General features: G+C 57.0%; 1 protein-coding gene across 1 annotated transcript in view; it reads left to right on the top strand.

Moving 5' to 3' along the window:
• The window catches only part of HMCN2 (hemicentin 2), a gene marked incomplete at its 5' end in the record, with an annotated part of 149,849 nt that overhangs the window by 20,332 nt on the left and 102,874 nt on the right, over positions 1 to 26,643 (top strand). The window contains 13 exons of the mRNA XM_040481195.1: positions 1,123 to 1,281; positions 2,580 to 2,702; positions 10,434 to 10,605; positions 11,484 to 11,590; positions 12,475 to 12,595; positions 14,652 to 14,915; positions 17,543 to 17,687; positions 18,172 to 18,293; positions 20,208 to 20,480; positions 21,739 to 21,880; positions 22,369 to 22,496; positions 23,183 to 23,296; positions 25,821 to 25,970. Coding sequence (XP_040337129.1) covers positions 1,123 to 1,281; positions 2,580 to 2,702; positions 10,434 to 10,605; positions 11,484 to 11,590; positions 12,475 to 12,595; positions 14,652 to 14,915; positions 17,543 to 17,687; positions 18,172 to 18,293; positions 20,208 to 20,480; positions 21,739 to 21,880; positions 22,369 to 22,496; positions 23,183 to 23,296; positions 25,821 to 25,970 — 2,020 coding nt within the window. The remainder of the gene's footprint in view (positions 1 to 1,122; positions 1,282 to 2,579; positions 2,703 to 10,433; positions 10,606 to 11,483; positions 11,591 to 12,474; positions 12,596 to 14,651; positions 14,916 to 17,542; positions 17,688 to 18,171; positions 18,294 to 20,207; positions 20,481 to 21,738; positions 21,881 to 22,368; positions 22,497 to 23,182; positions 23,297 to 25,820; positions 25,971 to 26,643) is intronic.

Genomic DNA, 26,643 nt, shown 5'->3' on the forward strand with positions numbered 1-26,643 from the left:
CCCCCCCCCCCCCCCCCCCGCCTCCTGCCGTCCTTCCCAGTCCATGCAGAGGCCAAGGCCTTTACCCTACCTGGTGGCCAAGATGGCGGCTCCCTGAACCGCCATCACCCGCCTCCCAACACTGCCTGGGGCCTGCACCCCAGCTGGGGGGTCCCGGAGAATCTGTACTTCTCGGGGTTCCTTCCTTTATTCGGTGAACCAAGTACCGACAGGAGTCCCTGTGCCTGGCACGTAGTAGGTGCTTATTATTCAGTGAACGGACGAAGCGGTAGCTGAAGGAGGATGCGAGGGGTCTCAGTGCAGACCCCCAAAGCCGACACACTGAGCACCTTGGTAAAGCATCTGTCCTTCCCCGCCTCCCGCCGCTGAGGACAGCAGCTTCCTGAAGGCAGGGGCCCCACATATCTGGCTCACCGCCGGGTCCCCCAGGACTCAGAACGGGGCCCAGCGCCTGGAGGGGACAGGAAGCGCTTGTGGACCGGATGAACGGGCCCGGGAGAGATGCGTTACTGAAAAGTGACCCTGTTGCTGGGTGTGCAAAGCTGTCGAGGCGGGACGCGCTCCCTTCTCGCGGAGCTCCCGTCCGTGGGCCGGGAGGGCGGGAGCGTGTGTTGGTTTGGGACTGATTCCGGGGCAGAGAGGATTCGGTGGGAGGGCTGGCTGAGAATGACGTCCTCTGCCCGAAGCCCACCTCTCTCTCTCCCGGCCGCCCCCTGTACCCTCCGTCGTCCAAGCCTTGACCAACACGTGGCTTCTTTGGGGCATCTGTTAGACGTCCCGGAGCTCCCCTCCCTCCTCTCCATCTTGCATCACTCACCGCAGTGGTAATTAAAGAACCATGTCGTGCTTGTTAGCGCTTAGAGCAGGCCCCACGGGAGGGACCCCACTCTTGCGTGGGTGAGCGAGCGAGCAGATGGTACCACTCGTCTAAAGCAGGCTGGATGTGACCTTGTCTCAGGGAAGGAGTGCCGTGGCCTGGCCTCACCCATAGACGGGCGGGGACAGAGGCCGGACAGAGGGGATTGCCCCCCTCCAGCCCCCCCGTCGGTGTCAGAGGTCTACCTGGGTGGGCCCCACCTGGAGGAGCTGGGTGACGGCCCCTGACACACCCCTGCCCTGCAGGGAGGCGGTGACTGCCCAGAGATGAGTGTGGGAGCCATCAAGGCTGCCGTGGAGGTGGCCAACCCCGGCTCCTTTATCTACGTCTTCACGGACGCCCGCGCCAAGGACTACCACAAGAAGGAGGATGTCCTGCGCCTCCTGCAGCTGAAACAGTCACAGGTGAGTGGACCGGCCCGGGGAGCTCGAGCGTGGGGGCCCTAGGGGGGTCCTGAGGAAGCTGGGGTCCCCGGCGCAGGTAGCCCAGGCCCCCACCTGCCGAGCGGAGGGCGGGAGCTTCTCGTCCAGGGCCTCCGCCGGCCCTGGAGGCCGAGCCGGTCTGGTGAAGTCCAAGTGTGTTCTCATGCTCTGGGCCCCCCGCCTGCCGGGGCTCCCGCCGCCTGGCGAGGCTCATTCTTGATAAAGACCACGCCACCCCCGGCTCCCCTCGCGCGCTGTCAGAGTCTGTGCAATCCGTCTTCCTCCTGGCGTCGCCTCTGCTCCCGTCTCTGCAGAGCGAGGCGCCCTCTTCCCAGTGCCTCAAGGTCTGGACTCTCTGCTGGGGCTTTTGCTTCTTGTGTTCACAGCCAGGGCTGGGGGAGGGGTGTGCACGGGACGGGAGAAGGGGCATCTGACTGTGTGACCTCCTCGGGTGAAGCTCTCAAGAGCTGGGACAGCTTCTCTGGTCTCCCGTCTAGAACAAACTCCATTCTCCAAGGTTCTTCTTCTTCTTCTTTTTTTCTTTTAAATTTTTTTAATGTTTATGTATTTTTGAGAGAGAGAGAGAGAGAGAGAGAGCGTAAGCAGGGGAGGGGCAGAGAGAGAGGGAGACACAGACTCCGAAGCAGGCTCCGGGCTCTGAGCTGTCAGCACACAGCCCGACGCGGGGCTTGAACTCATGAACCGTGAGATCATGACCTGAGCCAAAGTCAAACAGTCCACCTTAGAACCCACAGTTTTTCCAAGTGTGTGGCCTCCAGGGGCTACTGCTTGGGGCCAGCTGATTTCCATCCCCGTCCTTGTTGTAGCTTTAATAATGGCTCCCAGTGGCTCAGTCGGGTAAGCATCTGACTTCGGCTCAGGTCACGATCTCACGGTTCGAGCCCCGCGTCGGGCTCTGTGCTGACGGCGCGGAGCCTGGAGCCTGCGTCGGATTCTGCGTCTCCCTCTCCCTCTTGCTCACACGCTCCCTCTCTCTCTTTCTCTCTCTCTCAAAAAAAAAAAAAAAAAAAACATTAAAAAATAATGGCTCCCGTGTATCGAGGCACCTAGTATGCCTGGCCCTGTACCACACCCTTGACCTGCGTCGGCCCCGATCCCCTGGGGTGGGCGCTCTCATCATTCCCATTCTACAGATGCATCCGCTGAGTCCGGAGAGGAAGGGGCTCGGCCCAGGCCCCTCCTCCCTGGTTCTGGCCCTGCCACTCCACTCACCCCTGAAGAAGGTGGCCAGGGAAGCCACCTGCGTGTCCCTCTTCCAGGTGGTCTTCGTGCTGACGGGGGACTGTGGTGACCGCACCCATCCCGGCTACCTGGCTTACGAGGACATCGCCGCCACCAGCTCCGGGCAGGTGTTCCACCTGGACAAGCAGCAGGTGACCGAGGTGAGCCTTCCCTGACCGTCCTCGCCCCTGGGCGGCTGGGCTTGGTGGTCAGGTAGCTGTGCCACCCGTGAGCAGTGCTCCCCCTGTGGCCAGCGCAGTGAGTGCGCTGCTCCGGGCTGTATGAGGTCCTCTCGCCAGCCCCCCACCCTCTACCTGCCCCCCGCCCCCACCCCAAAGGCAGGTGCCGCAGACTTCCCGATTTCGCAGGTAAAGAGGCTGGAGCTCGAAGAAGCACCCTGGGTCCCGCAGGTGGTCCGGGCTGGCAAGATGGACCTAGCAAAATTTGCCAACCGTTGGGGGGCGGGGGTACGGGGTGAGCTTCTCCGCAGAGTTGGGGAACCCAGGGGCGGGTAGAGGAGTGGGTGGGGGGCAGGGGGCGTCCGATTCAGGCTGTGTTGCTGGGGCAGAGAGTCCTGCTGGGGAACGAGCAGGCAGGCGCTTGCTTGGTCCTGCGTCCTGAGATGCAGGGTTGTCAGTGACCTGGCGTCTGTACCCTCGCCGCGTTCTTGAACTGGGTGCCTGCCCTTCCTCTCCTCCAGGCCCCAACTTGCCCTTCTTTCCCTCTCCCTGCGCGTCTGCCTGCTCCCTTTCAGGAGCCAGAGGGATCCTTCCAGTGACATGCTCATAAACGTTCACAACTGCGTCCCTGGAAAGAATAAGAATGTCCGTTTCCATCTCCCTCATCTGACCGATGAGCCTCTCCTGTTTGCCCTCTGGAGAAGGTCCGGGCCCTTACCCAACCCCGTGGCCCGTGTTCTCCCCTTTTGCTCACTGCTGCCGCCCCACTGGCCTCTGCTGTTTCTTCAGTGCCCCGCGTCTTTCTACCCCAGGGCCTTTGCTCATGCGGCTCGTTTTTCCCACCTCTCCTCCCCTGGCTCCTCATTTTCCCGGTCTTAGCTGACATGCTGTCCCCTTGGGAGACCTCCCTGGATTTCCCTTCTTGTTACTTAATGCCACTAGGCTGTGGGCTCCCTGACAGCCCGGCCCTTACGGGTCCCGTATCCTGGGTCCCGTCTGCTGCCGTATCCCCGGCACCTTATGCAGCCCCCAGCGTGGGGCAGGTGCTCAGTAAATAGCCGGTGGGTGGACAGATGCGGGGTCCCTTGCGCCCGAGGCCCTGGGAGGAGGAAGGCAAGAGAGATTGTGTGTGTGAGGCAGGCCCTGGCCCCAGCCAGCCCTGCTGTAGCCTCCAGGAGAGGGGTTTTTGTGTGTGTGTCTGTTCTGTATTTATGCTCTCCGGGGCCGTGTTTAGATTAGCGTGCCGTAACTCCCTGTTGACAGATGGCGTTTATGGCTCTTCGCGACACATTGGACTTTATTCTCTGGCATGTGCACCTCCTCTGGCGCTGAGCCGCCCAAGTGAGGGTGGGAGGCATTGAAGAATGGAGGGATGGCTGGGTCCTTGTCTGGGGGGAGACCTATTTGGGTGGGAGCTGGGTGCTTGTCAGCGGCTAATCAGACAGTGCGGTGCCGGGCAGGGTAGCGGAGGACGGCCCTGCCCAGCGGGTGTGTGGGGCTGGGCTCTCCTCTGCTCTCTCTCGGGGCGGGGAAGTTGGGGCGACTCCGCTGGCTCCTGGCCATAGTACCCAGCCTTCTGTTGTGGGAGCCTGACTCGGCGGTAGGTGTCTCACTTGATGGGACCTCCGGTGGCCCAGCGTTGGCTGCCTCTGGGTAGCGGCCTGGATCCTCCTCCTTCCTGGCCACAGAGCTGCGTCATTCCAGATGTGCCCAGACATTCGGCAAGCCTGAGAAAGCGGCCGGGGCACCCGGGAGAGGGAACGGTGTCTTTGCCCAAGCCAGGGGGGGCTCCAGCTGAGAGAATGACTCCTCAGAAGTTGCGGGAGTCCCTAAATTATTGCCTGTGTCGTTAGCCCCTTCACCTTCCCAAGGTACGTCCCATGTGGCAGGAGCGACACGTTCTGTAATCTCTCTTCCCTTCGCTGACCGTGCACCTGCTACGCTCACCGCGCACAGCTTCAGGTGCCGGGCGCAGAGACAGAATCCATCCAGGTCCGGTCTCGGTGCTTCTGAGCCTTTACTTTCTTCCGGTTGTGGGGTTGGCCCTGTGGGATTCCAGGGTCGTTAAAGCAAGGGAAAGATCCTCTCCCCCTGGCGGGGTCAGTTCGGAGCTTTTGCCATCCTTCAGTGGACGGGGGAGGCAGGCATCATGGCCCCTTGGGGGTGTGCATTTCTGGTCTCGGCTGAGCTAGGTCCAAGGCCCCCCTTGCCCTGGCACGGAGCCCCCCCACCCCCGCCCAGCCCTGGCAGAGTGGGCCGGAGTTGCTGGGCAAAGCCCCTCATTCTGAAGCTTTCTCTGGCCCTGGGAAGTCCCTTCTGGGGGCCCAGACCCTGCCCCTGTTCGCACCGGCCCAGCCCGCACAAACGTGGCAAATCGCCCAGATTCTGCACATTTCTCAACTAGGAGGAAGGCGAGCTACCTTCTAAGGCAGTAAGCGTGGGGTGCAGGGGAGAAGGGGAGCTCTGACCAGGTGGTTCCAGTTAACAGATCAGGAGGCGCCGGCCCCAGAGATGACTTCATCCCGGACTCTTCCCGGAGAGGGCAGCCCGGTGGAGGTTTAGGGCCGCATGCCGGCTTCGGACCCCAGCCCTGCCGCCTGCCTGCCGCGTGACCCGAACTCAGTCCTTAACCTCTCTGGGCCTCCGTTTCCCCCTGTGCACGGCTGGGTTTTTGAGAGCCCCTGCCCGGTGAGACGGGGGCGCTGTCCGGACAGGCACCCGGAAGCCCTTGGTGAGAGTTCGTGACGGCTGTGGCTCCAGCCCCCTGCTTTGGTGTGGAGCCCAGAACCCATGCCAGGCTCCGGCACACCCCCCCTGGAGAGTAAGGGCTCTCTCGGAAAAGGTTCTCAGGACCCGAGCGCCCAGCGGTGGCGCCCAGCTGGCTGGGGCTGGTGCCCTCTCTCCATCACTGCCTGCCGGGCTTCCTGACCCAGGCTCCACGGTCCGGTCCCAGCTCTCTGCTCTGCGGCTCTCGGGCCCTGTAGGCCCCTGGCCTCCCCGCTCGGCCTCCTCGGCCGGCCTGGCTGTCAGGCGTCTGGGGGAGGGGCCCCAGGGGATGATTTATCTGCCGTGAAAGGCCCAGCGGCAGCCATCTGGCCAGGGTAGCAGCTCCAGATTCTTTCCATCCTTCCCTATCGGTGACAGAGAGATGAGCCCCATCGCAGCACGGGCTCGCGGGCCCCCGGTCCCGCTAACATCTGGAAGCCATTGTCTTCGCCAGATAAACATTGAGCTGGCTTGATGAAGGCACTCCGCTCCGAGGGCTCCCCAGATTCCGCTTGGAGCCCTGGGGGGATTGTAGGGTCCAGGAAGCCTGTCCACAGGCCTGGACGCACAGGGGATCCGGGCTGGCTGAGGGCAGCGCCCTGGTGGTGATGGGCTTAGGGCAGACCCCGTGGGCACGCCGCCGCCTGGTGGGGTCCCTGGCACTGAGCTCAGTCTGAGCCTTCTCTGCCAGTCGGTAGCCTGGACTCCTGGGCACCGTCCCTCCGTCATCCTAGAACAAGCTCGTAGTGACAGTTGCAACGCAACAGTGCGTGTGATTTCTCTGGGTAATTGTCAGCTGGCGCAGCCACCGCCTCCAGGCAGCTTTGCTCGGTTGTGATTTCCTCCCGACCCCTGACAAGGCCCGGCCCCGGGGGAAGGCGACAGTGGTCCCGGAGCTGTGGCAGCAGCTGCCTCACCTCGCTGGCTTCTGTCCGCCTCTCCAGATGGGAGCCTCGACTGCCGCTTCCTCCCGCCAGCCCCCGTGTGTGCACAGAACCTTTCCAAGGGAAACATTACTCAGAAAGCTAGACGAGCGGGCGCCTGGGTGGCTCAGTCGGTTAAGCATCCGCATCTCGGCTCAGGTCACGATCTCACGTTTTCGTGGGTTCAACCCCTGCCTCAGGCTCTGAGCACTGACTGTGTGGAGCCTGCTTGGGATTCTCTCTCTCTCCTTCTCTCTCTCTCTCTCTCTCTCTCTGCCCCTCCCCTGCTCAAGCTCTCTGTGTCTCTCTCAAAACAAATCAAATTGAAGAAAAAAAGAAAGAAAGCTGGGCAAAACAGAAGAAAGAGGGACCTCCAAGTGTACAGAGAAGTGAGTGTTCGGAACCTGGGATTCGTATCCTGTAGTAACTGAAATCCAGCTGCAACGTGTAGATGTTCCAGCTCAGTCTCAGACTCTGATGCGGAGCAAGGTTGGCCGACATGTAGCACACGAGGCCCGCTTTCGGACCCCGTATCCCAGCAGACATGACTCATCAGTCACAGAACGTCTTCTCACTGAAGCTGAATGCGGTTTCGACTTTTGTCAGACAGTATCCCAGGAAGCTACTTCCAGATTAGATTTGATTGGCGATTGATCGGGTTTGATTAGATTGACCAGAATTGGCGAGCGCCAGGGTACCCCTGTGGTTGCCTAGGGGTATATATTCAAGTCATGGCGTACTTGTTCTTTTTCAAGGACTTTTTCTTTAAAAAAAAAAAAATATGATCATGAAAGATGTTAAAGATAAAGAAAAGTCAGAAGAAGATAGGAGAAGGAAGAAAAACAGAGGGAGGGAGGCAAACCAGAAGACAGACTCTTAACTGTGGAGAACAAACTGAGGGTTGGTGGAGGGAGGTGGGTGGGGGAGGGGCTAAATGGGGGATGGGGACTGGGGAGGACACTTGTGGGGAGGAGCACTGGGTGTTGTACGTGAGTGATGAATCACTAAATTCTGTTCCTGCAACCAGTGTTGCACGATGTGTTAACGAACCAGAATTTATTTATTTATTTAAAATTTTTTTTAACGTTTATTTATTTTTGTGACAGAGAGAGACAGAGCATGAACGGGGGAGGGGCAGAGAGAGAAGGAGACACAGAATCGGAAGCAGGCTCCAGGCTCTGAGCCATCAGCCGAGAGCCCGACGCGGGGCTCAAACTCACGGACCGCGAGATCGTGACCTGGCTGAAGTCGGACGCTTAACCGACTGAGCCACCCAGGCGCCCCTAACGAACCAGAATTTAAATCAAAACTTGAAACAAACAAAAAAGAACCTATGTCCCAATTAGATTCAGCACCTAACATGTTTACCCCGCCTGCTTTATCTGTCTCTTTCTATGCCTTTTGTTGAATCGTGACACCTTACCCGTAAATAGTCATGTGTGGGTTTTTTAAAAAATATATATATATGATCTTGGACACAGCCCACGATACCCTCTAATAAAATGAATAGTATTCTGCTGGTATCGTCCGATGCCAAGTTCATATTCAGTTTCCCCAATTGTCCTCAAAATGTCTTCGGTAACACGTTTTGTCAAATCGGGATTTAATCAGGGGCTGTGCATTTCATTCACTTGTTGTGTCTGTTAACGTCCGCTTCCATCTGGAACAATCTACCCTTTTTTTAATGCCACTAACTTGCTGGAGAGGCATCGGCTGTACAGTATCCCGTGTTACGGATTCATCTGATTGTTTCCTTATGGTGTCATTAATTTGTTCCCTCACCCCCCGTATTCCCTAACCTGGCAGTTAGCTCTCAGTGGCTGATTAATGGAAGCCAGCATTTCTGACAGGAGTATTTCATGGTTGGTGCTGTGTGTATTTTCTGTTGCATTGCCCCGGGAGGTAAATAATGTCTGATTGTCCCGCTCTTCCTGATGATAGTTTGATTCCTGGTGAAGGTGGTGACAGCCAGCTCTCGGTGCATTGTAGGGCCGCATTTTTCCCCTTATGACTCAAGCGGTCTGTGGGGTAAATGCTGGGGCTCCACATGGACGTCCAGTTCCCCACCCGCCTTCCATCTAATGGTTGTGGCGTCCGTGGAGGATGCTTGCCTGAAACAATGATTTCATTAGGGGTTGCAAAATGATGATTTCCTCATTGCATCATCTCTTTCACATTCATTAGTGGGCGTTCTTCCCTGAAAAAAGAGCTTTGGCTTCTCCAAAGGGATGGCTTGGTTTTTTGAGGCACAGTGCCTATGGAAAAGGCAGGGATCGCACTTAGTTCTTTCTATTTAATTAGCAGGTTGCTTTCACTGGTGGCAAATGAGGTTTTATTGTTTTGAATTTTGCTTTTCTTTGAGTATTATGGGCACACGGATTCTTTAAAGTTTATTTATTTTGGGAGAGAGAGAGAGAGAGAGAGAGAGCGCGAGCGTGCACAAGTTGGGGAGGGGTGGAGAGAGAGGAAGAGAGAGCGAATCCCAAGCCGACTCCACGATGTCCGTGCAGAGCCCAACACGGGGCTCGATATCACGAACTGTGAGATCATGAACTGAGCCGAAAATCACGAGGCAGACGCTGAACCGAATGAGCCACCCGGGCGCCCCGGGGGACACAGATTCTAGAGTTCAATGTGTTTCAGTTGATTAAAGTCATTATTCTTTTAGGGGTTCAAGTTGCCCCAGATTTAGCCAATGGGAGCTCTTTTCTCTCTGTGCTTATCGTGCTAATTTGTTGGACAGTGAGGTTCCTGTTTCATTTTGTTTAGTTCAAGAAGCATCCCGTGAAAACCTTAAAGTCACTTGGCCCGGGGCCGGCGGGGGGGCGGGGGAGGCCCCCTCCGAGTCCTCTTGCCTGGTTTTCTTACTGGAAACTGTGGGATGTGGCTGCTACAAAGGCAGGGACCGGGATGGAGCTGAGTCAGGTGACTGCCAGGTGAAATCTGGTGGCCCTGGTCAGGAGGTGTGTGCCCTGTCAGACCACACACAGTGAGCACATGCTTCCTGAGTACCCTGTCTGTGCCAGACGTTGAGCTCGGGGCACGGCGGAGGGTCTCTGCCCTCCTGGGGCTCCCAGGCCAAGAGGGGAGACAGGCATGAATGTAGCCAGGAGTGGGTTGATAAAGAAGGGGCAGGTCATTTCTGTCAGAGAACAGCGTGTGTGGGTGGAGCTGCCTAGGGAGGCCCGGGGGTTCAACCCTATAAGCGTGGGGAGAGTCAGGGGCACGCTGACCTTGAGTCGGGTTGGACAGCTGCCTAAATCCTAGGACAGGACACGGGGGCTTGAAGATCGTGGTCAGGATTTGGAGAAACTCAACAAATTTTGTGCTCTGTGGGATAACTTAGACTGGATCCGGGGTTGCTGACATGGGGTCTGTGCATGCATGGGGGGGGGGGCGGTCTTTGAGAACCCCCCTGCCCACGAAAATCATACTTTAAATGTGTACCTGGGTGGGGGAGTCCTCGCCTGTTGCCTGCTTTTCAATGGGACCTGTCCAAAACACTTAAGATTTTAGAATGAATAAGCACTTCTAGAAACCAGGGACTTAGGATTTCTCAATGTTGTGAAATGAATCAGGAGGAGACTCCATCTTGGCAGCAGACCCTCTCGGTCCTGCTTAGAGAGTGTGCTACCCTGGCAGGAATGTGGCCTGAGGCCCCTTGAGGGGTGACAGTGAATTACATTGCTCTGGGGGAGATTCCGGATCTCCAGGGTTCATCTGTGGGTAGGAGGCATCAGGAAGGCTTCCTGGAGGGAGTGGTGGGTGCCATAGAAATTGGCCATTCCCTCTGAGCTGCCTCAGTTCAGGCCAGGAGGGTAATGATGTGTGAACTGGGCCTCTTGTAGAGCGGTGGGAGTGTGGGGGGACTGGGTGACCTGGAAGGCCTATACGCTGCCAAAAACCCAGGGTGGGGGACTGGATTCTGCTGGCGACCCGTCAGAGACCTGCCTCCAGTGGGTCAGACACAAGCGGGACCACAGGCACCTCTGCTGGCATCAGCTTCTCATAACCTGCCTCCCAGGTGCTGAAGTGGGTAGAGTCAGCGATCCAGGCCTCCAAGGTGCACCTGCTGTCCACGGACCACAAGGAGGAGGGCGAGCACACGTGGAGGATTCCCTTTGACCCCAGCCTGAAGGAGGTCACCATCTCCCTGAGCGGTCCGGGTCCCAAGATCGAAGTCCGCGACCCGCTGGGTATGTGCACCCTAGGACTGGCCGGCCTCTGCTTTGGCCCCAAGACTGAGCTGGGAGTCCGGGGTGGGACAGAGAGAGAGACCCGGGGTGGCAGTGGGTTTGGACACAAGGCTCTGGGAATAAGGAGGGGGGGGGGTGCCAAGTGGAGGGCAGAGGGGGTGCCCATGGTGAGTGAGGAAGCGGGGAGGCTGTTAGCAGCCAAGGGAGGGGAATTAAAACAACGACAGTCCTGGGGGCGCCTGCGTGGCTCAGTCCCTTAAGCACCGGACTCTGGATTTCACTCAGGTCACCATCTCACGGCTGTGAGATCGAGCCCCACATGGGGCTCCGCGTTCAGCTTCACATTCTCTCTCTCTCTCCATCTGCCCCTCTCCTGAGTGAGCCCTCTGTCACGTGCTTGGGCTCTCTTTCTCTCAGTCTCTCTCTCTCTCCAAGAGTAATGACGATCCCTGGGATGCAAGGTTCACGCGGAGTCTTACCCGTATTCTCTCAGCGGGTCCCTACGGTGGGCTAGCAGACCAGTCGGGGCAAGAATTGGTGGCATGCCACCGAGATGGGAAGCTGGGGCTCTGGGAGGTGGAGTGATTTGTCCAGGTCACCCAGGGTCGGTGTGATTTGGACCCAGCTACCTGGCCTCATGGAGCTCCGAGGATGTCCTGGGTCCCCAGGTCTGGAGGCCAGGTGTATGGCCCACACCCGGGGGTGGATGAGGCTGGAGTGTAGAATGGGGCAAAGGCCCGAGCACCGCCTAAGGCCTTTGTCACTTTCTCTGGGAAGGCTGAGGCTGGTGGTTGGACAGACCATGGGTTCCTGGCAGAATGGGGCCTCTGTCACAGTCAGGAAACATGTGGGGACGGAAACCCTTGGGCGTTCCACAGGGAGGATCCTGCAGAAGGACGAGGGCCTCAACGTGCTCCTCAGCATCCCTGACTCTGCCAAGGTCGTGGCGTTTAAGCCTGAGCATCCTGGGCTGTGGTCCATCAAGGTACGGGGCCCTGGTGCCCAGGGAGGGGACCAGTTTCACCGAGCTGAGACACTGTCTCCCTCCTGCCTGTCCCGAGAGCCCTGGGGCCCTGGGAGGCTGGGGGCTGGAACATGGGTGGCGAGGTGGGCGTATCGGTAGAAGCAAAGGGTCCAGAACAGAGGAGGAGTATTCTGCTTTGCACCAGTGAGAGGAAGTAGAGCGGTTTGGGGTTAGTTAGGGAACTTTTAAGAAAGTTGGAGAAGTGATTTGAGGGTCCAGAGGTGGGTGGCTGAGCCGGCTTGAGGTTCAGAACCTATCCTGTGAAGAATGAACAACAGAAGCAAGGGTGACCTTGGGGGGAAGGATGGCTCAGAGGGACAAGGGCTGGCAGGGGGAGCAGGGCCCACTCTAATCTGCAAGGTGCTGGAGGCCAGGGACTTGGGGTAGGCTGGGCCCCCGGCAGAGTGTCCTGGGACGGGGGAGGCTGCTGCCTTGGAGGGATGTGAGCTTCTGCTGATTGGACAAACGTTTGTGAAGCACCTGCTAGGCTCCAGGCCCTGGGCTGGGCGTGGGTGCTGCAGGGGAGGGGGCAGCTTTGACTCCTGCCCTTCAAACTCTGAGCGGCTTTGAGCCAAGAGCTCTGATGCCAGTGGGGAAGGCAAGGCAGGGCTTAGACCTGTAGGGGGACAGACAGAGCTGCAGGTGTTGGGTGGGGGGGAGGCCAGAAAGGCAGAACAGCCTCAGGGGTCCCACTCAGGACACTACCGTAGCTGAGGCTTCTTCTGCTTCATTTGGGGAGCGTCGTGCTGGGCCCCCAGGGAGTAGGTAAGTTGCCCACGTGTCTGTCCCGGTGCTGGGGCACCGGAGGCGGATGCCCTGGTGACGTGGGCCGGGGCCTGTGCTAGGTCTATAGCAGCGGTCGCCATTCGGTGAGGATCACGGGCGTCAGCAACATCGACTTCCGAGCCGGCTTCTCCACCCAGCCCTCTCTGGACCTCAACCACACCATTGAGTGGCCCCTACAAGGTATGGTGCTCCGGACCCTGGGGACGATGCAGATCTGCCTTCTGAAGAGGCGGGGCTTGCCTTTGGGAATCGGGGAGCCTTGGGGGGCAGGCTATGAGTGTGTGACTGCAATGTACCCGGAAGAGGCTGGCTTGAGCCATTCTCTCAGACCACAGTGAACCGAGCCCAGGGCCAGCACCCTCTCCACTGGCCCCCACCCAGGTAACGCCGTGACCATTTACCTTTAGAACACACTCCCTGCCCCCAAAGGCCCCCAGGACCTTTGGCTGTCCCCCTTACTACTCAGTCCACACTTTCTCTTTTTCCTTTGTCCAAACTCGTCCGTCTAGAGCTTCTTCGGTTTTCCACGGAACAGCAGGCCAGTCCGACAAACTAACAGGTGCTAGTCAGTTGTTAGCTTACTTGAAGAGGAGAACAGTATCTTACTCCAGAGGAATGAATGTCCTGATGGACATTCCGATATTCCGGAGGCTGATGGAGGTTGAGAGCCCAGGGGGATGTTGGAGTTGGAGGCACGGGGTCGGTTTTCTGATGAGAAGCCACCCCCTGGGATCTGGGGTTGCCTGTGTGTCCCATCATGGTTCCATCTGGAGGAGGAGGGCTCCAGAGCAGGCAGGGGCTCTTGGCTCGGGTTGTCAGAGCTCCATGCCAGAAAGTACCGTCTGGTGGCCAGATCAGGGGTCCCAGCGTATAGTTTGGGAAGTATGGTCCCTCACCGTGGGGCCATCAGAGGACTTTGCTGGCACCAGCTCAGAAGAGAGAAGGGGAGGGATCTAGACCAGGTCAGGTCAACTCGGACCACTGACCAATGACCAACACGGTGCATACAAGATCCTTAGAGCTTTTGAGCGTGTGTTTGCTCTAACTTTTGTCATCGTTGTCAGCCCTTGTTGGTTCTGTGCGAGGACCATCTCCAAAGCGAAAGGGGGCTGCTTGCTCATTTCACGTTTGTTTTTCCCAGCGTCAGGACGTGGGGAGGCAGGGAAGCTTGGTTCCCGTTCAGAGCCAGGAGAGAAAAGAACTCCTAAATGCAGCGCGCGAGTGGGGGTTGAGAACTGAAGGGTCGCCAGGACCAGTCCCCAGTGGAAGAGAGTTCAGGGGACCTTCTTGGGTTTCTGCTTTTGATAAAGATGTGGTTTCCAAGACAGTTTTAAAAAAAAAAAGGGAAAGAGAAACAGCAGGGCGATTGCAAATGAGAAGTGATTGGCACTTGGCTTCAGTGCTGGGGCACCCGGGAGTCTCGAGGCCGTGGCTATAGCTGGACAGCAACTGCCCAAATACAGAGGACAGCAGCTACCTGCCGTTGGCCGATTGTTGCCACATGTGAATGGAGCCCAGCGCCGACACACGTTATTTTTCCAAGGAATCCGGACTGCCAGGTTTTGATGTGCCCTTTCCAGATTGTTCTCCACGCTTCTTCAAAAATGTTAAGGCGTTCAGATTTTTATCCAGCCACACCCTCTGTTCCCTGGTTTGTGATCTCTGTGAAGAAACACAGTAATCACTGCCTGAAAAGGGAAAGACCCGAGCGAAGTTCCCAAATCAACTAAGGGAATTCAGAAACCCAGCTCCAGCTCTGTCTTTTCTGGAACAGGGTGAAAAGCCCGGGGCTAATAAGACAGAAAAGAAAATCAAAGGAAAGTGGACCGTGGGGGGAGAGAGAGGATAGGCAGGAGTCAGCGTTCCCAAACTAGCGTGTGTCTCACCTTGGCTGGTCCCAGAGCCTGCCCGATGACAGCCCACTCGAGTTAACGGGGGGAGGGTGGTGGTGGGGAGAAATGCCCCCTCCCAGTTCTACTCCAGGAGAGCCCGAGTCTGCAGAGTGGAGGTGATGCAGCCGTGGGAAGCTGTGGTGTGGGTGGACAGTGGCGTTTCAGGACCACGGACAGTAGCAGGCCCCCTCTGCTTATCCACCCCCCAGCATTAGTTGGCACAGCAAAGAGGTGAGGGGCCGCGAGGAGGGCCAAGCAAGCTGGGTCCCTGACTATGGTCTGAGGGCCCCTGCTTGGGGAGGATCATGGAGCCGGCACCTTCTTCCTCACCCTTCCCTCCGCAGGGGTGCCCATCTCCCTGGTCATCAACTCCACGGGCCTGCAGGCACCCGGCCACCTGGACTCCGTGGAGCTCTCACGCAGCTCGGGGCAGCCCCTCCTGACTTTGCCCATGCAGCCCCTCTCCAATGGCTCCGCCCATCAGCTCTGGGGCGGACCGCCCTTCCACGCCCCCCAGGAGCGCTTCTACCTCAAGGTGAAGGGCAAAGACCACGAGGGGAATCCCCTTCTCCGTGTCTCTGGAGTTTCCTACAGTGGGGTGGTCCCAGGTGAGTGAGTAGCGCTCGGCACCCCCAGCGCCCCGGCTCACTTGGAGACTCACTTCTTCCCGGAAGCCTTCCCTGATGGCGTGATATTAGAAAACTAAACTTCTGTGAGCAGGAAACTCTGCGATGCGTTATGCTAAATACTGGGATGGTTCAGATGGAACAATCAGTCGAGGATTTAGTACAAAGCCATCCGTCTGCCCATCTACCCACGCCTCCACTCACGCATTCGTCTCTCCACCCACCCTTCATTGACCCAAACATCCATCCATTCATCTGCCTATCCATCCATCCACCCACTCATCCATGCATCCATCCATCCAAATATCCATCCACCCATCCACTCATGCATGCGTGCATCCATCCAAATGTCCATCCAACATGCATTCTGTGTCAGTCCTGGTGCTAGGCGTTGTAGACACAGCAGTGGGCAGGGCAGCGAGTATGGGTCTGCTCTTCCATAATCCTAATCATGGGAATACTAAGCTAGTGACCATTTTGAGCACCTCTCATGAGATCATCCTGAACCAAGCACCTGCCATACATTAGCTCATTGAGTGCTTCTGAGATGTGTCCCCATCTTATAGATGGAGAAGCTGAGGCTACCCATCTCACAGGGTTGCCCTGAGGGTTCCATAAGTTAATACACATCACAAGACAGCTCTTGGGTGCTCTGAGGCCGTGCCCATGATGTGGGCATTGTGGACTTGGGCCCTCCAGAGCGGCAGCTGCTGTTAGTGTTATGTCTTTGTAGGCACGGGTCATTTTGTGGTCCTATCTTTGGTCATGTTGTGTTGGTTCCTACATGTATGTCTTTTTGCTTGTTTCCTTGTGTCCCTGAGGTCTCGCATGCGGCTGAGAAGCTCCCAGAGGGCAGGGCTGAGGCTTTGGCTTTCTAGCTCTGCCTCTGGTCCTAGCATGGGGTATCTGAGTTCACTGGCCATCAGCTTCCTTCCTGGGCTTTGTTCCCTCCTCCTGCCCACTCCCCGCTTTTCCGTGGCAGTGGCCTGGGCGGGGAGCTCACAGAGGTGGATGTCACTGATATCCAACATCTTCTTTGCTGGGGATCTCTTAACAAGGGACAGACTCCTCTGTCTACTACAAATAGGGATGCAGAGAGGGCACTAGGGTGAGGTGGGGGACTTTGAGGATCCGAGTAGGGTAGGTTAGGGCAGGGTAGGGAAGTTGGGGACCCCGTCTCTCAGCCTCCTGACCTCCACCCCCCTGCTGTGGTCCCTGGGCCCCTCCTCCCTTGGCTTTTATAACTCCAAGGAGGAATTTTCAGGAGGGAGTTTCAGCAGGGGCAATAATAGCCTGTTTCTCTCTGTCCTGTTCTTGCAGATGAGTCGAAGAGTTTGGATTTCTCTCTGGATTTTGGTCTTCATCTCAGCACTAGATTAGAGAGAGAGAGAGAGAGAGAGAGAGAGAGAGAGTATGTGTGTGTTGGCAGGGCAGGGAGAAGGGAGGTGGTTTGGTGTTTTGCTTCCTTCCCCACCTGATGGGTCGGGAGGCTGGGAGTTGGGATTAGAGCAGGAGGCTCTGGGTTTGGAGCAGGTAGTGAGGACTGGGCCATGGTCCCTGGGCCCATTCAGCTCATGGAAGACAGAGCCTGGGCTGGCCTTGCCGAGGATTCCAGTGTGTGGGGGTGAGCGGTGGCTGCTTTGCACACAGCTGAGGACGTGGCGAGATGGTCTGACATCCCTCTCCCCTGGGATGTGGCAGGGAGCCTGTAGCATGATGTCACCTGCTACCCTCCCACCCCCAGCTCTGGGCTCGGAGGACGTCTGGTGCATTGTCTCACCCAAGGAGCATCTCTGGTGGGGATGCGGGGGAGGGCAGGACAAGAGTTGAGCACACGCCCGCGATCACCCAGTGAGGCACTGACAGCTGTGACTGACCCCGCTGGGGGCGTTCTCAGACTTTCCCAGTGGAGTGATTCTAATGGCCAAGGAAAGAGAATGTGTCATCCCAGGACCAGGGTCAGGCGGTGGGGGTGGTGGGGGGGGGGGAGTGTCTCTCAGGGGCCCCACGGGGCTCATCACAAACTGTGGGATTTCATTGAAGTCTCTTATCTCAAAAATGCGTGTGAACTTTGCATTCACAGCCATGCTTCAGCTTCGCTTATTTTTAAATGAAAAAGGCTTTCTTCCAACATCCTCGGGTAAAACCGACCCTCCAGGCGGATGAGAGGTCTGGAAGCTTGGAGAGCCCGGTCCGGGGAGCATTTTATCAGGCTTCTCAGAGCTGGTGCAACATCTACGTCCAGGACAGTGGAGAAGGTGGTTGCACAGACCCGTCCGTCTTGGCTGGTCTTCTTAGAAACCGTAGAAATAATGCCGGCTCGTCCTGAGGGGGCCTGCCGTGCCTTGTGGACATGCCAAGTGCTTTCCATGCACCGCCTCTCACCAGCTCCCCAGAGAGCGTGGTGACGTCGGTGTCAGGATTAAGCCCATTTTACAGAGGTGGGAACTGAGCTTACAGGGGTAACGTGACCCCGCTCTTGGTGACCCCCCAAGTGGTGGGGCTGTGGGTTGAATCCTGGCCTCCTGGCTCATCCCTGTGGTCTCTGCGTTGGCAGGCTGTGGCAGGGCGGGTGGGGAAGAATCCTGAGCGCCGGACCTTGCCTACAGGTGCCCCCGTGGTCAGCATGCCCCCTAGGATCCATGGTTACCTGGACCAGCCCCTGCTGGTCTCCTGCTCTGTACACAGCACCCTCCCCTTCAGGCTACAGCTGCGGCGGAACGGAGCCAGGCTGGGCGAGGAGAGGCACTTTCAGTGAGTGGGTGCTGTCTGCTCTGTGTCCCCAGCCCCAGGGGTCCAAGGGATGTGGGTGGCAGGAGAAGGACCTTGAATCCGGTCATAGTGTCCTGGGCATCTCCCAGCACGGCCAGGGATGGGGAGAGGGTGGTCCCCAGATGTCCCACCACCGCTGGATCGTCACCCTGTGGAGGAGCTGTGGGCTTGCTGAGCTTCCAGAACATTCCCACGCAGGGCCCGGGCCCGTGGGGTCAGGGTGGGAAGGACCCTCCGAGACCCTCCCGGTCGTGGATGAAAGCCCAGAGCTCAGAGAGGGAAAGGGACTCGCTCAGAGTCACCCAGCATGTTGTAGACTTGGCACGTCCTCGGCTGCCTTGCCCCTCCTTACCAAGTCTCCAAGAGGATTTGTCCCCTCTGGGCAGGGTTCCGGGGCGGGACAAGGCTGGGGGGCCCTGGCGGGGGTCAGTGTTATTGTGTGTCTCCAGCTGCTCTGTGTTCACAGGGTGTCGGGAAACAGCAGCTGGGAGATCCCACGGGCTTCTAAGACCGAGGAAGGGACGTATGAGTGCACGGCAGTCAGCCGGGCTGGGACCGGACGAGCAAAGGCCCAGATTCTTGTCACAGGTCTGTCCTTTCCGGCCCTTCCCCATCTCCCCTCCCCACTCCCTCCGGATTTTTCCCTCTAGGGTTTCTCCCCAGGGTGTCTCCATCTGTGGGGGAGCATGCCAGCCAGCTGCCGTCACCCAGGCCCTGCTGCCCACACTGGCACCTGGCACCCCATTTGGGCGGTCACCCAGAAACAGCCTGTGGATCTTAGATGGGAAGGAGGCTGAGAAATGCAGCCAGGGTCATGCCCTCCTCCCCCAGGCCCTTCGGGGGCCACTGCCCATCTGGAAGTCCCCCTCCCTTAATGCCTCCAGGTCCCTGCCAGGATGGCCCCAACCGGCTCAGGAAGGTTGCTGATGACACGGACCATCTCAAAATGACATTGGCTTTGTGTTTTTAAATCAGGAATCTAAACTGCCTTAAAAGCCCAAGGAACATGGAAACATTAGCCAGTCTGCAGCCTCTAATCCCACAGACTTGCTATGCTTCGATCTGGATAACCTGCAGTCTCATTCTAGAGACGACCTCCGTAACATTTTGATTTACCCCCTCTTAGACCTTTATCTGTGTGTGCGTTTTAAGAAAACGCATTATATATATTGCTATATATGTATATTTATATATATATATATAGCATTATATATATTATACAGACGTATGCATGTGACAACCTGGTTTTTTATCATCTAACAATATAACGTGTCTGCAAACATGCTTCTGTGGCATGAATTAATGGTTTTACTTTTTATAAACGATGAGGACAGTAAAAGGGGAAAGAGTATAAGGAAACTTGCACACCCATTCCTAGACTTAATAATCGCTCAAATTTGGCCATATTTGCTTTCTTGCTCTTTGGCTGAACTCTTTTTTTAACGTGTATTTATTTTGAGAGAGAGAGAGAGAGAGTGAGTGAGTGGGGGAGGGTGGAGACAGAGAGAGAGAGAGAGAGAGAGAGAGAGAGAGAGAGAGACACTCTTAAGCAGGCTGCACGCTCAGCACGAAACCTGACGCGTGAACCATGAGATCACGACCCGAGCCAAAATCAAGAGTCGGATGCTTAGCCGACAGAGCCACCCAGGCGCCCCTTGGCTAAACCATTTTAAACCAAATTGTAGGCATGCTGACATTTCAGTATTTATCGCTCTCTCTTTTTTTTTAAAGTAGATTTTCCCATATAATAAAGATTCTACGATCACACCTAATAAAATGAACAGTAATACCTTAATGGTGTTTAATTTGGCCATAGTCGGGTTTTCTCATTGGCCCCCAGGTATTGTTTCTGGCTGGTTTCTACAATAGCATTTTTCAGGACTGTGGCGTTCACAGGCTCTTGGTGACATCAGGGCACTGGCACGTGTAGCTTGTGTGGACCCGGCTCTTTTCCTGCAGGTTCTTGGGCCCACATCCCCGGTTAGACAAGCCTCTGATCTTGTCACTTCTCCCCTGTTCCCTTTTCCTATCAAGAGAGTGGTTCTCTTAGCTCTTCCCTCCTCTGGGGCAGTGGCCTCGGTTGTATATTTTGGCTGTTACGATGCCCCTGCTATTTGTACAGAGAATAGCTCTGTACTCATCACTCTTTCCCTCTTGAGAGTTATTTCCAAGGCTCTGTTCCCCAGGGTGGGATTACTGGCTCACAGGGTGTAGAGCTTGTTACATGTTGCACTTGGCCGTCGTGTGGAAGGCATGCATGCCCCATGCAGCCCTCGCCGGGTGTGTGATGGTGGGGGGGGGGAAGCGGGGGGCGGGCCGGGCCCTCCCTGGGGTGGTGCCGTCCCCGGGATGGCGAGCACATGATACTTGGCTCCTCTGCTGGCCCACGCATCCTGAAGGATACGGTGCGGGGCTCTGGAGTCAGGGCACCCCCGGGGGCCGGCAGGATGGTCCTTTCTCTGCATCAGCCTCTCAGAGTCTCCTCTGTTTTTACCCGTTCAGACCCCCCACCGCAGCTGGTTCCTGCCCCCAACGTGACCGTGTCCCCGGGGGAGACAGCCATCCTGTCCTGCCAGGTCCTGAGTGAGGTGCCCTACAACCTGACTTGGATCCGGGACTGGCGGGTCCTGTCGGCCTCGACGGGCAGAGTCACCCAGCTGGCCGACCTGTCTCTGGAGGTCAGCGGCATCATCCCCAGTGACGGCGGACGGTACCAGTGCATGGCCAGCAATGCCAACGGGGTCACAAGGGCGTCCGTGTGGCTCCTGGTGCGAGGTGAGGCTCTTCCTGCCTCTGCGATGTGTCCTCCTGATTCAGCACCCTACCTGGTGCTTTTTAAAAAACGATTTAAAACAAAGTTTTTATTTATTTTTGAGAGAGAGGGCGTGAGCGGGGCGGGGCAGAGGGGCGGAGGGAGAGGCTCCGAAGCAGGCTCTGGGCTGACAGCACAGAGCCCAGTGTGGGGCTTGAACCCACGAACGGTGAGATCATGACCTGAGACGGAGTCGGACGCTCAACCGACTGAGCCCCCCAGGCGCCCCTCACTACCTCGTGCTTATCCCCAGAGCCCGTCGATCCACGCCTCTGCCCAGACACCACCCCCAGCAGGCAGCGCCAGCCCCGTTAGTGTCTTCCGGGTTTTCAGAGAAAAAAGATTGTGTAGCCTCCTAGCCTATGTGTAGCGGTTCTCGCCGTGGAAAGTTCATCCTGGTAGCTAACCTAAATCTCTACTGCTGTAGACCAAGCCAGCTTCGTCCTGTCCTGTTTACCTCCCGTGCTGTGGGTCAGCTCCATTGCCATATGTGGAGGAGGGGTGGGTTACGGGAAACTTCTGGAAGTCCAGAGATCAGAAGCGCGTGGCGGGGGCTGGGTGGCCCTGGCCAGATGGGGCGGGAGGGGGGTGGGCAGCGGAAAGAGCACCCGTCCTGGAGTTTTAGGACCCGGATGTAGCCTCGGGTCCACCCAGGGTTTAGCCAGATCCTTCCCTCTGGGATGCTGTTTGGCCAAGTGTAAAAGTGAGCGTGTGGGAAAAACTGCCCTCTCTTGTCCCAGCCACTCCTGACTGGTTGCCTGGAGTGTGTTGAGACTGCCACTGCCGTGGGAGGGGCCTGCTTGCCTATTCTGGCTGAGTTGGCCTGGTGAGGTCTGTTTGAGTCTGACAAGCCCGTTGTACCATGAACAGTACCTAAGTCTGGGGCCAGTACTTGGGCAGGCTTTGGCGTCCCCTCAAGGTCACTGGAGATGGGCGTTGCCCCCAGCCCTGGCATCTGGCTATCACCCTGAACCTCTCCAGGATGCTCAGCCCAGACCAGAACCCCAGGGAGAGCTTTGGAAAATCCTCCCCGTGTGGCCTGGGCGGCTATCTGGTCAACCCCAGCTCCCAGGAAAGCCACTCCCTGGGATTCGGGCCCTTGGGGGGCCTTTGCTTCCTATGTCTGGCCCATCTGTGACTTCGGGGATGGAGTGGAGGCACTTGAGACAGCACGGCTGCCCAGACAGACTCTTGACCACCTGTCCACTCTTTGAACTGCAGAGGCTCCCCAGGTCAGCATCCACACCCGGTCCCAGCACTTCTCCCAGGGTGTGGAGGTGAGAATTCGCTGCTCAGCTTCGGGGTACCCCACACCCCACATCTCCTGGAGCCGTGAGGGTCATGCTCTGCAAGAGGACAGCAGGTAAGGGCCCCAGGACGAGGGACTCTGGGACTAGAGGTCCCAGGGGACCTCTCTGGGCCCCCATCTTCTTCCCTCTAAATGGGGTTGGGAAGAGTGGGTAGCATTTGCCCTGCCTTCTTCCTGGGATCATTTGAGACTCGGCAGCGAGATCGCTTTGAAAACATAACGATGCCTCAGTATGAGCCCGGGGGTCAAGAGCCGTAGTTCCAGAATCCACCAGACCTGTGCCCGAATCCTGCCTCTGCCATTCAGGCTGTGTGACCTTGGGCGAGTCACTTTACCTCTCTGAGCCTCACGAATGAAAAAGGACAATCTATGTAAAGTGCTGGGCGCACCGCCAGGCACAGAGCAAGCAGTCAGTAGGAAATGGCGGTCGCTAGTGATGGGATCAATTCGTTTGTTATTGAGGATGACTCAGGTAGTCTTTGTGTGACCCCACCTAATCAGCCCCCTCCCGTTGAACATGTTATTTTATGGCGTGACTCCAGAATCCGTGTGGATGCCCAGGGAACCCTGATCATTCAGGGAGTGGCCCCAGAGGATGCTGGGAATTACAGCTGCCGGGCCGCTAATGAGGTTGGCACAGACGAGGAGACGGTCACCCTCTATTATACAGGTACCTGGGCCTCTCCCCCTCTCTCCCTCCCTCCTTCCCGTCCATAGATACTCACTGAGCTGGGGATACAGCAGTGAACGCATGCTCCCTGCCCAGGTGGAACTTATATTCTGGTGGGGAGGCACAAAAGAAGCATGCGGGCAGCTAACGGTACTCGCGGGGGATCACAGCGCAGGGTGATAGGCAGATGGGGCTAGGGGGAAGTGGCTGTTACACACGGGACCGGCCAAGGCCTCGGTGAGGAGGTGATGCTCACCAGAGAAGGGAATGGGAGCAGTGTTCCCAGCCCGGGGACCCGGTGAGGCAAAGGCCCTGAGGTCGGCATGAGTCTGGGGTGCTCAAGGGGCTGCGAGAAGGCTGGTGTGGAGTGAATTGAGGGGGACTTTAGGGAGGGCTGGGCAGCCCACCTAGGGCATTTCAGGACCTTGTAGGGTTTCCACTTTGATGGCAAGTTCAATAAGAAACGATGTGTGTTGAGGGGTGGGGTGGCTCCAGGTGGGACTGGCTTTGATTTGAGATCCTGGGTCAGAAACCTTTCTGGGGTGACGGATGGTGGGGGGTGGGGAGGAGGCAGGGAGGCCAGCTCCTTCTCTCTCCTCGCTGCAACCCCCAAACTGTGAAAAGCCGCCCTGTCGCCCTAGGGGGTCTGTGGGTTGGTCCCAAGTTCCCCATCTGCTCCCACGCAGATCCGCCCTCAGTCTCTGCCGTAAACGCCGTGGTGCTGGCTGCTGTCGGGGAGGAGGCCGTGCTGGTGTGTGAGGTGTCTGGGGTGCCCCCACCCCGGGTCATCTGGTATCGAGGTACGAGAGGGGTCTGTGGAACTGTCCCGCGGGGGCCCCGGAGGATCAGCTTTCCAGAACAGTCAGGGGGGCACCCCCTCCCCCCACCCAGCCCAGCATCCACACGGCTCAGTGGTCAGCAACAGGATTTAGAATAGGTTCATTGGGGCGCCTGGGTGGCTCAGTCGATTCAGCGTCCTGCTTCGGCTCAGGTCATGATCTCGCGGTTCATGGGTTCAAGCCCCGCGTCAGGCTCTGTGCTGACAGCTCAGAGCCCGGAGCCTGCTTCGGATTCTGGGTCTCCCTGTCTCTCTCTTTCTCTCTGTCCCTCCCCTGGCTTGCTCTCTCTCTCTCTCTCTCTCTCTCAAAAATAAATAAAACATAAAAAACAAACAAACAAACACGAGAGTGGACTCAGGTTTGAATTCTGGTTCCCTGGGTGAAAAAGGGGCAGGTGACTTGGCATCTCAGAGCCTGCTTCCTTATCTGGAAAATGGAGGGAAATCAGACAGGTTGGTTGTGCAAGGATTCAGTGTATAGTGTTTAGGGTCAGCGTGGCACCCGGGCTGGGCTCGGTGTCCTTAGATGGTGACAGTGATGCAGTTACCCGAGAAATGGGGAGCCGTAGGACCAGGGTTTTCTGAGGTTCTTTTGAGTTAATGGGCGCGGAGGGTCTCCCTGGTGCCGGACGCTGGGCTAGAGTTTGGCCAACAGGGGTGTTCTCGAGCCTTCGGGAGGGGCTAGCTCCTTCTCAAGGGTCAGCCTCTCAGTCATATTGCCCTCTTCTACCTGGACGCACCTGAGGTATTAGCTCAGAGTCCTGGCAGGCAGAAGTAGCTTCGAACTTGAACTTGTCCAAGGCCACCCCTGGTGGGTGCCAGGGGTGTCGGGACTCCTCATTCAGTGCTCGCGTCTCATGTTCTGGCCGAGAGCCCGGCCAGCCCTTTTTAGAAGGGCATCTCTTGGGGCGCCTGGGTGGCGCAGTCGGTTAAGCGTCCGACTTCAGCCAGGTCACGATCTCGCGGTCCGTGGGTTCGAGCCCCGCGTCGGGCTCTGGGCTGATGGCTTAGAGCCTGGAGCCTGTTTCCGATTCTGTGTCTCCCTCTCTCTCTGCCCCTCCCCCGTTCATGCTCTGTCTCTTTCTGTCCCAAAAATAAATAAACGTTGAAAAAAAAAAATTTAAAAAAAAAAAAAAAAGAAGGGCGTCTCTTGATGGAATATTATTCAGCCTTAAGAAGAAGTGAAATTCCAGTTGTACGACAACGTAAATATAGTTAACACCGTAGAACTGCGCTCTTGGAAATGGTGAAGGTGGAAAATTTTGTTGTTCCTTAAAAAATGTTTTTAAGTTTATTGTTAAGAAAGAGAGAGCAACAGCGTGGGGGAGGGGCAGAGAGAGAGAGAGAGAGAGAGCATCCCAAGCAGGCTCTGAGCTGTCAGCACAGAGCCCGACGCGGGGCTCGAACTCATGAACCGTGAGATCATGACCTGATCCGAAATCAAGAGTCGGACGCTTAACTGACTGAGCCACCCAAGCGGTGGCTTTTTTAATTTTTTTTTTCGACGTTTATTTATTTTTGGGACAGAGAGAGACAGAGCATGAACGGGGGAGGGGCAGAGAGAGAGGGAGACACAGAATCGGAAACAGGCTCCGGGCTCTGAGCCATCAGCCCAGAGCCCGACGCGGGGCTCGAACCCACGGACCGCGAGATCGTGACCTGGCTGAAGTCGGACGCTTAACCGACTGCGCCACCCAGGCGCCCCGAGTAAAAATCTTTTTCATTTGAAGAAATGAAAAATGGGGTGGGGGGATGGGGAGTCACTGTTTACTGAGGGCGGAGTTTCGGTTTGGGACGACGAGAAAGTTCGAGAAAGTTCTGGAGACAGATCCACAGTAATGTGAACGTACTTAACGCCACTGAATCGGATACTCTGAACGCTGGAGATGGTGCAGTTGTTTGTTTTATGTGCATTTTACCGCAGTGAAAATAAAAAATGAAAATAGAATTTAGAAAGTAGGGCAGAATCAGGGGAGCCGTCAGGAGCAAGGGAGGCCTCAGGGTGGGTTTCGGGAAGCCTGCCCGGGATAAGGCCTCAGAGGGGCAGCCGTGGGTGGGGTGTGCTCATCCCAGGGCGGCCCTGGGCGCCCCCAGAGCTGATCCAGACCTCAGTCGGTCTAGACCTGGGGTGGAGGATGGGGACCCAGCGGGGAGACCCAGGCAAGGAGTTTGTTGGTGCTCAGCCCATTGAATGCAGGGGGACAGGCTGGGCCTCTACAGAGGTCAACAGAGGAGCTCAGGGAAGCCCCCCCCCCCCCCCCGGCAGGGCTGGAGGCTTTTTTCAACTTAAAAAATTTGCCTTTAATGGTTGTAACGTACAAATAACAAACTTGACATCTTAACCCTTGCTAGGGGTGCGGTTCGGTAGTTGTAATTACACGCGTGTCGTTGTATGCCCGTCACCAACATCCACTCCCAGAACTCTGTTCGTCTTAGAAAACTGAGACTCTGTCCCCATTAGATATGCTCTCCCATCTTTGGTCCAGGGGGTCTTGAAATGATTCTGGGCCCCGAGGGCTCCAGCTCTGGGACGCTGCGGATCCCAGCAACTCGGGAGAGGGATGCTGGCGTCTACACCTGCCGAGCTGTCAACGAGATGGGCGATGCCTCTGCAGAAATCCGGCTGGAGGTTGGATGTGAGTATTGTAGCTGGCCCCCACCTGCCCCTCCCCCTTTGCCGCGCCTCTGAGCAGGGAGGAGGGAACTCTACCGTGTAGAATGCCAGTGTGGAATTAGGATCACGTGGATCCGGAGCACGTGGGACCGAGGACGCAGTGCCTCTCATTGTATAACAAATTGCCCCCAAACTTCATGGCTTAAACAGTAAGCATTTATTATCTTGCTGTTCTGGAGGGTCAGGATTTGGGAGTGGCTTGGCTGGTGGCCGTGGCTCAGGGTCTCTCGTGGGCTTGCCGTTAATGCTTCAGCTGGGGCTGCTTCATCTGAAGGCTTGACCGGGGCGGGAGAACCCAGTCTGAATTCACTCATGCGGCTGTTGGCAGGAGGCCTCAGTTCGTTCTCCATGTGGGCTTGTCTAGAAGGCTTCTCCTGACATGGATTCTCATGAGTGAGGTAGCTGAGGGACGGGGAGAGAGAGAGAGAAAGAGAGAGAGGGAGAGAGAGAGAAAGGGAGGGAGGGAATCCAACCAGGAAGCTGCAGTCTTTAAAAATTTTTTAAGTTTTTTATTTATTATAATTATTTTTGAGTGTATTTATTTTGAAAGAACTTGCAAGCAGGGGAGGGGCAAAGAGAGAGGGAGAGAGAGAGAGAATCCCAAGCAGGTTCAGCACTGTCGGTGCAGAGCCCGA

Source organism: Herpailurus yagouaroundi, unplaced genomic scaffold, assembly GCF_014898765.1.
Source record: "Herpailurus yagouaroundi ecotype Mexico unplaced genomic scaffold, PumYag 160, whole genome shotgun sequence".
In the NCBI taxonomy this organism is placed as follows: domain Eukaryota; kingdom Metazoa; phylum Chordata; class Mammalia; order Carnivora; family Felidae; genus Herpailurus; species Herpailurus yagouaroundi.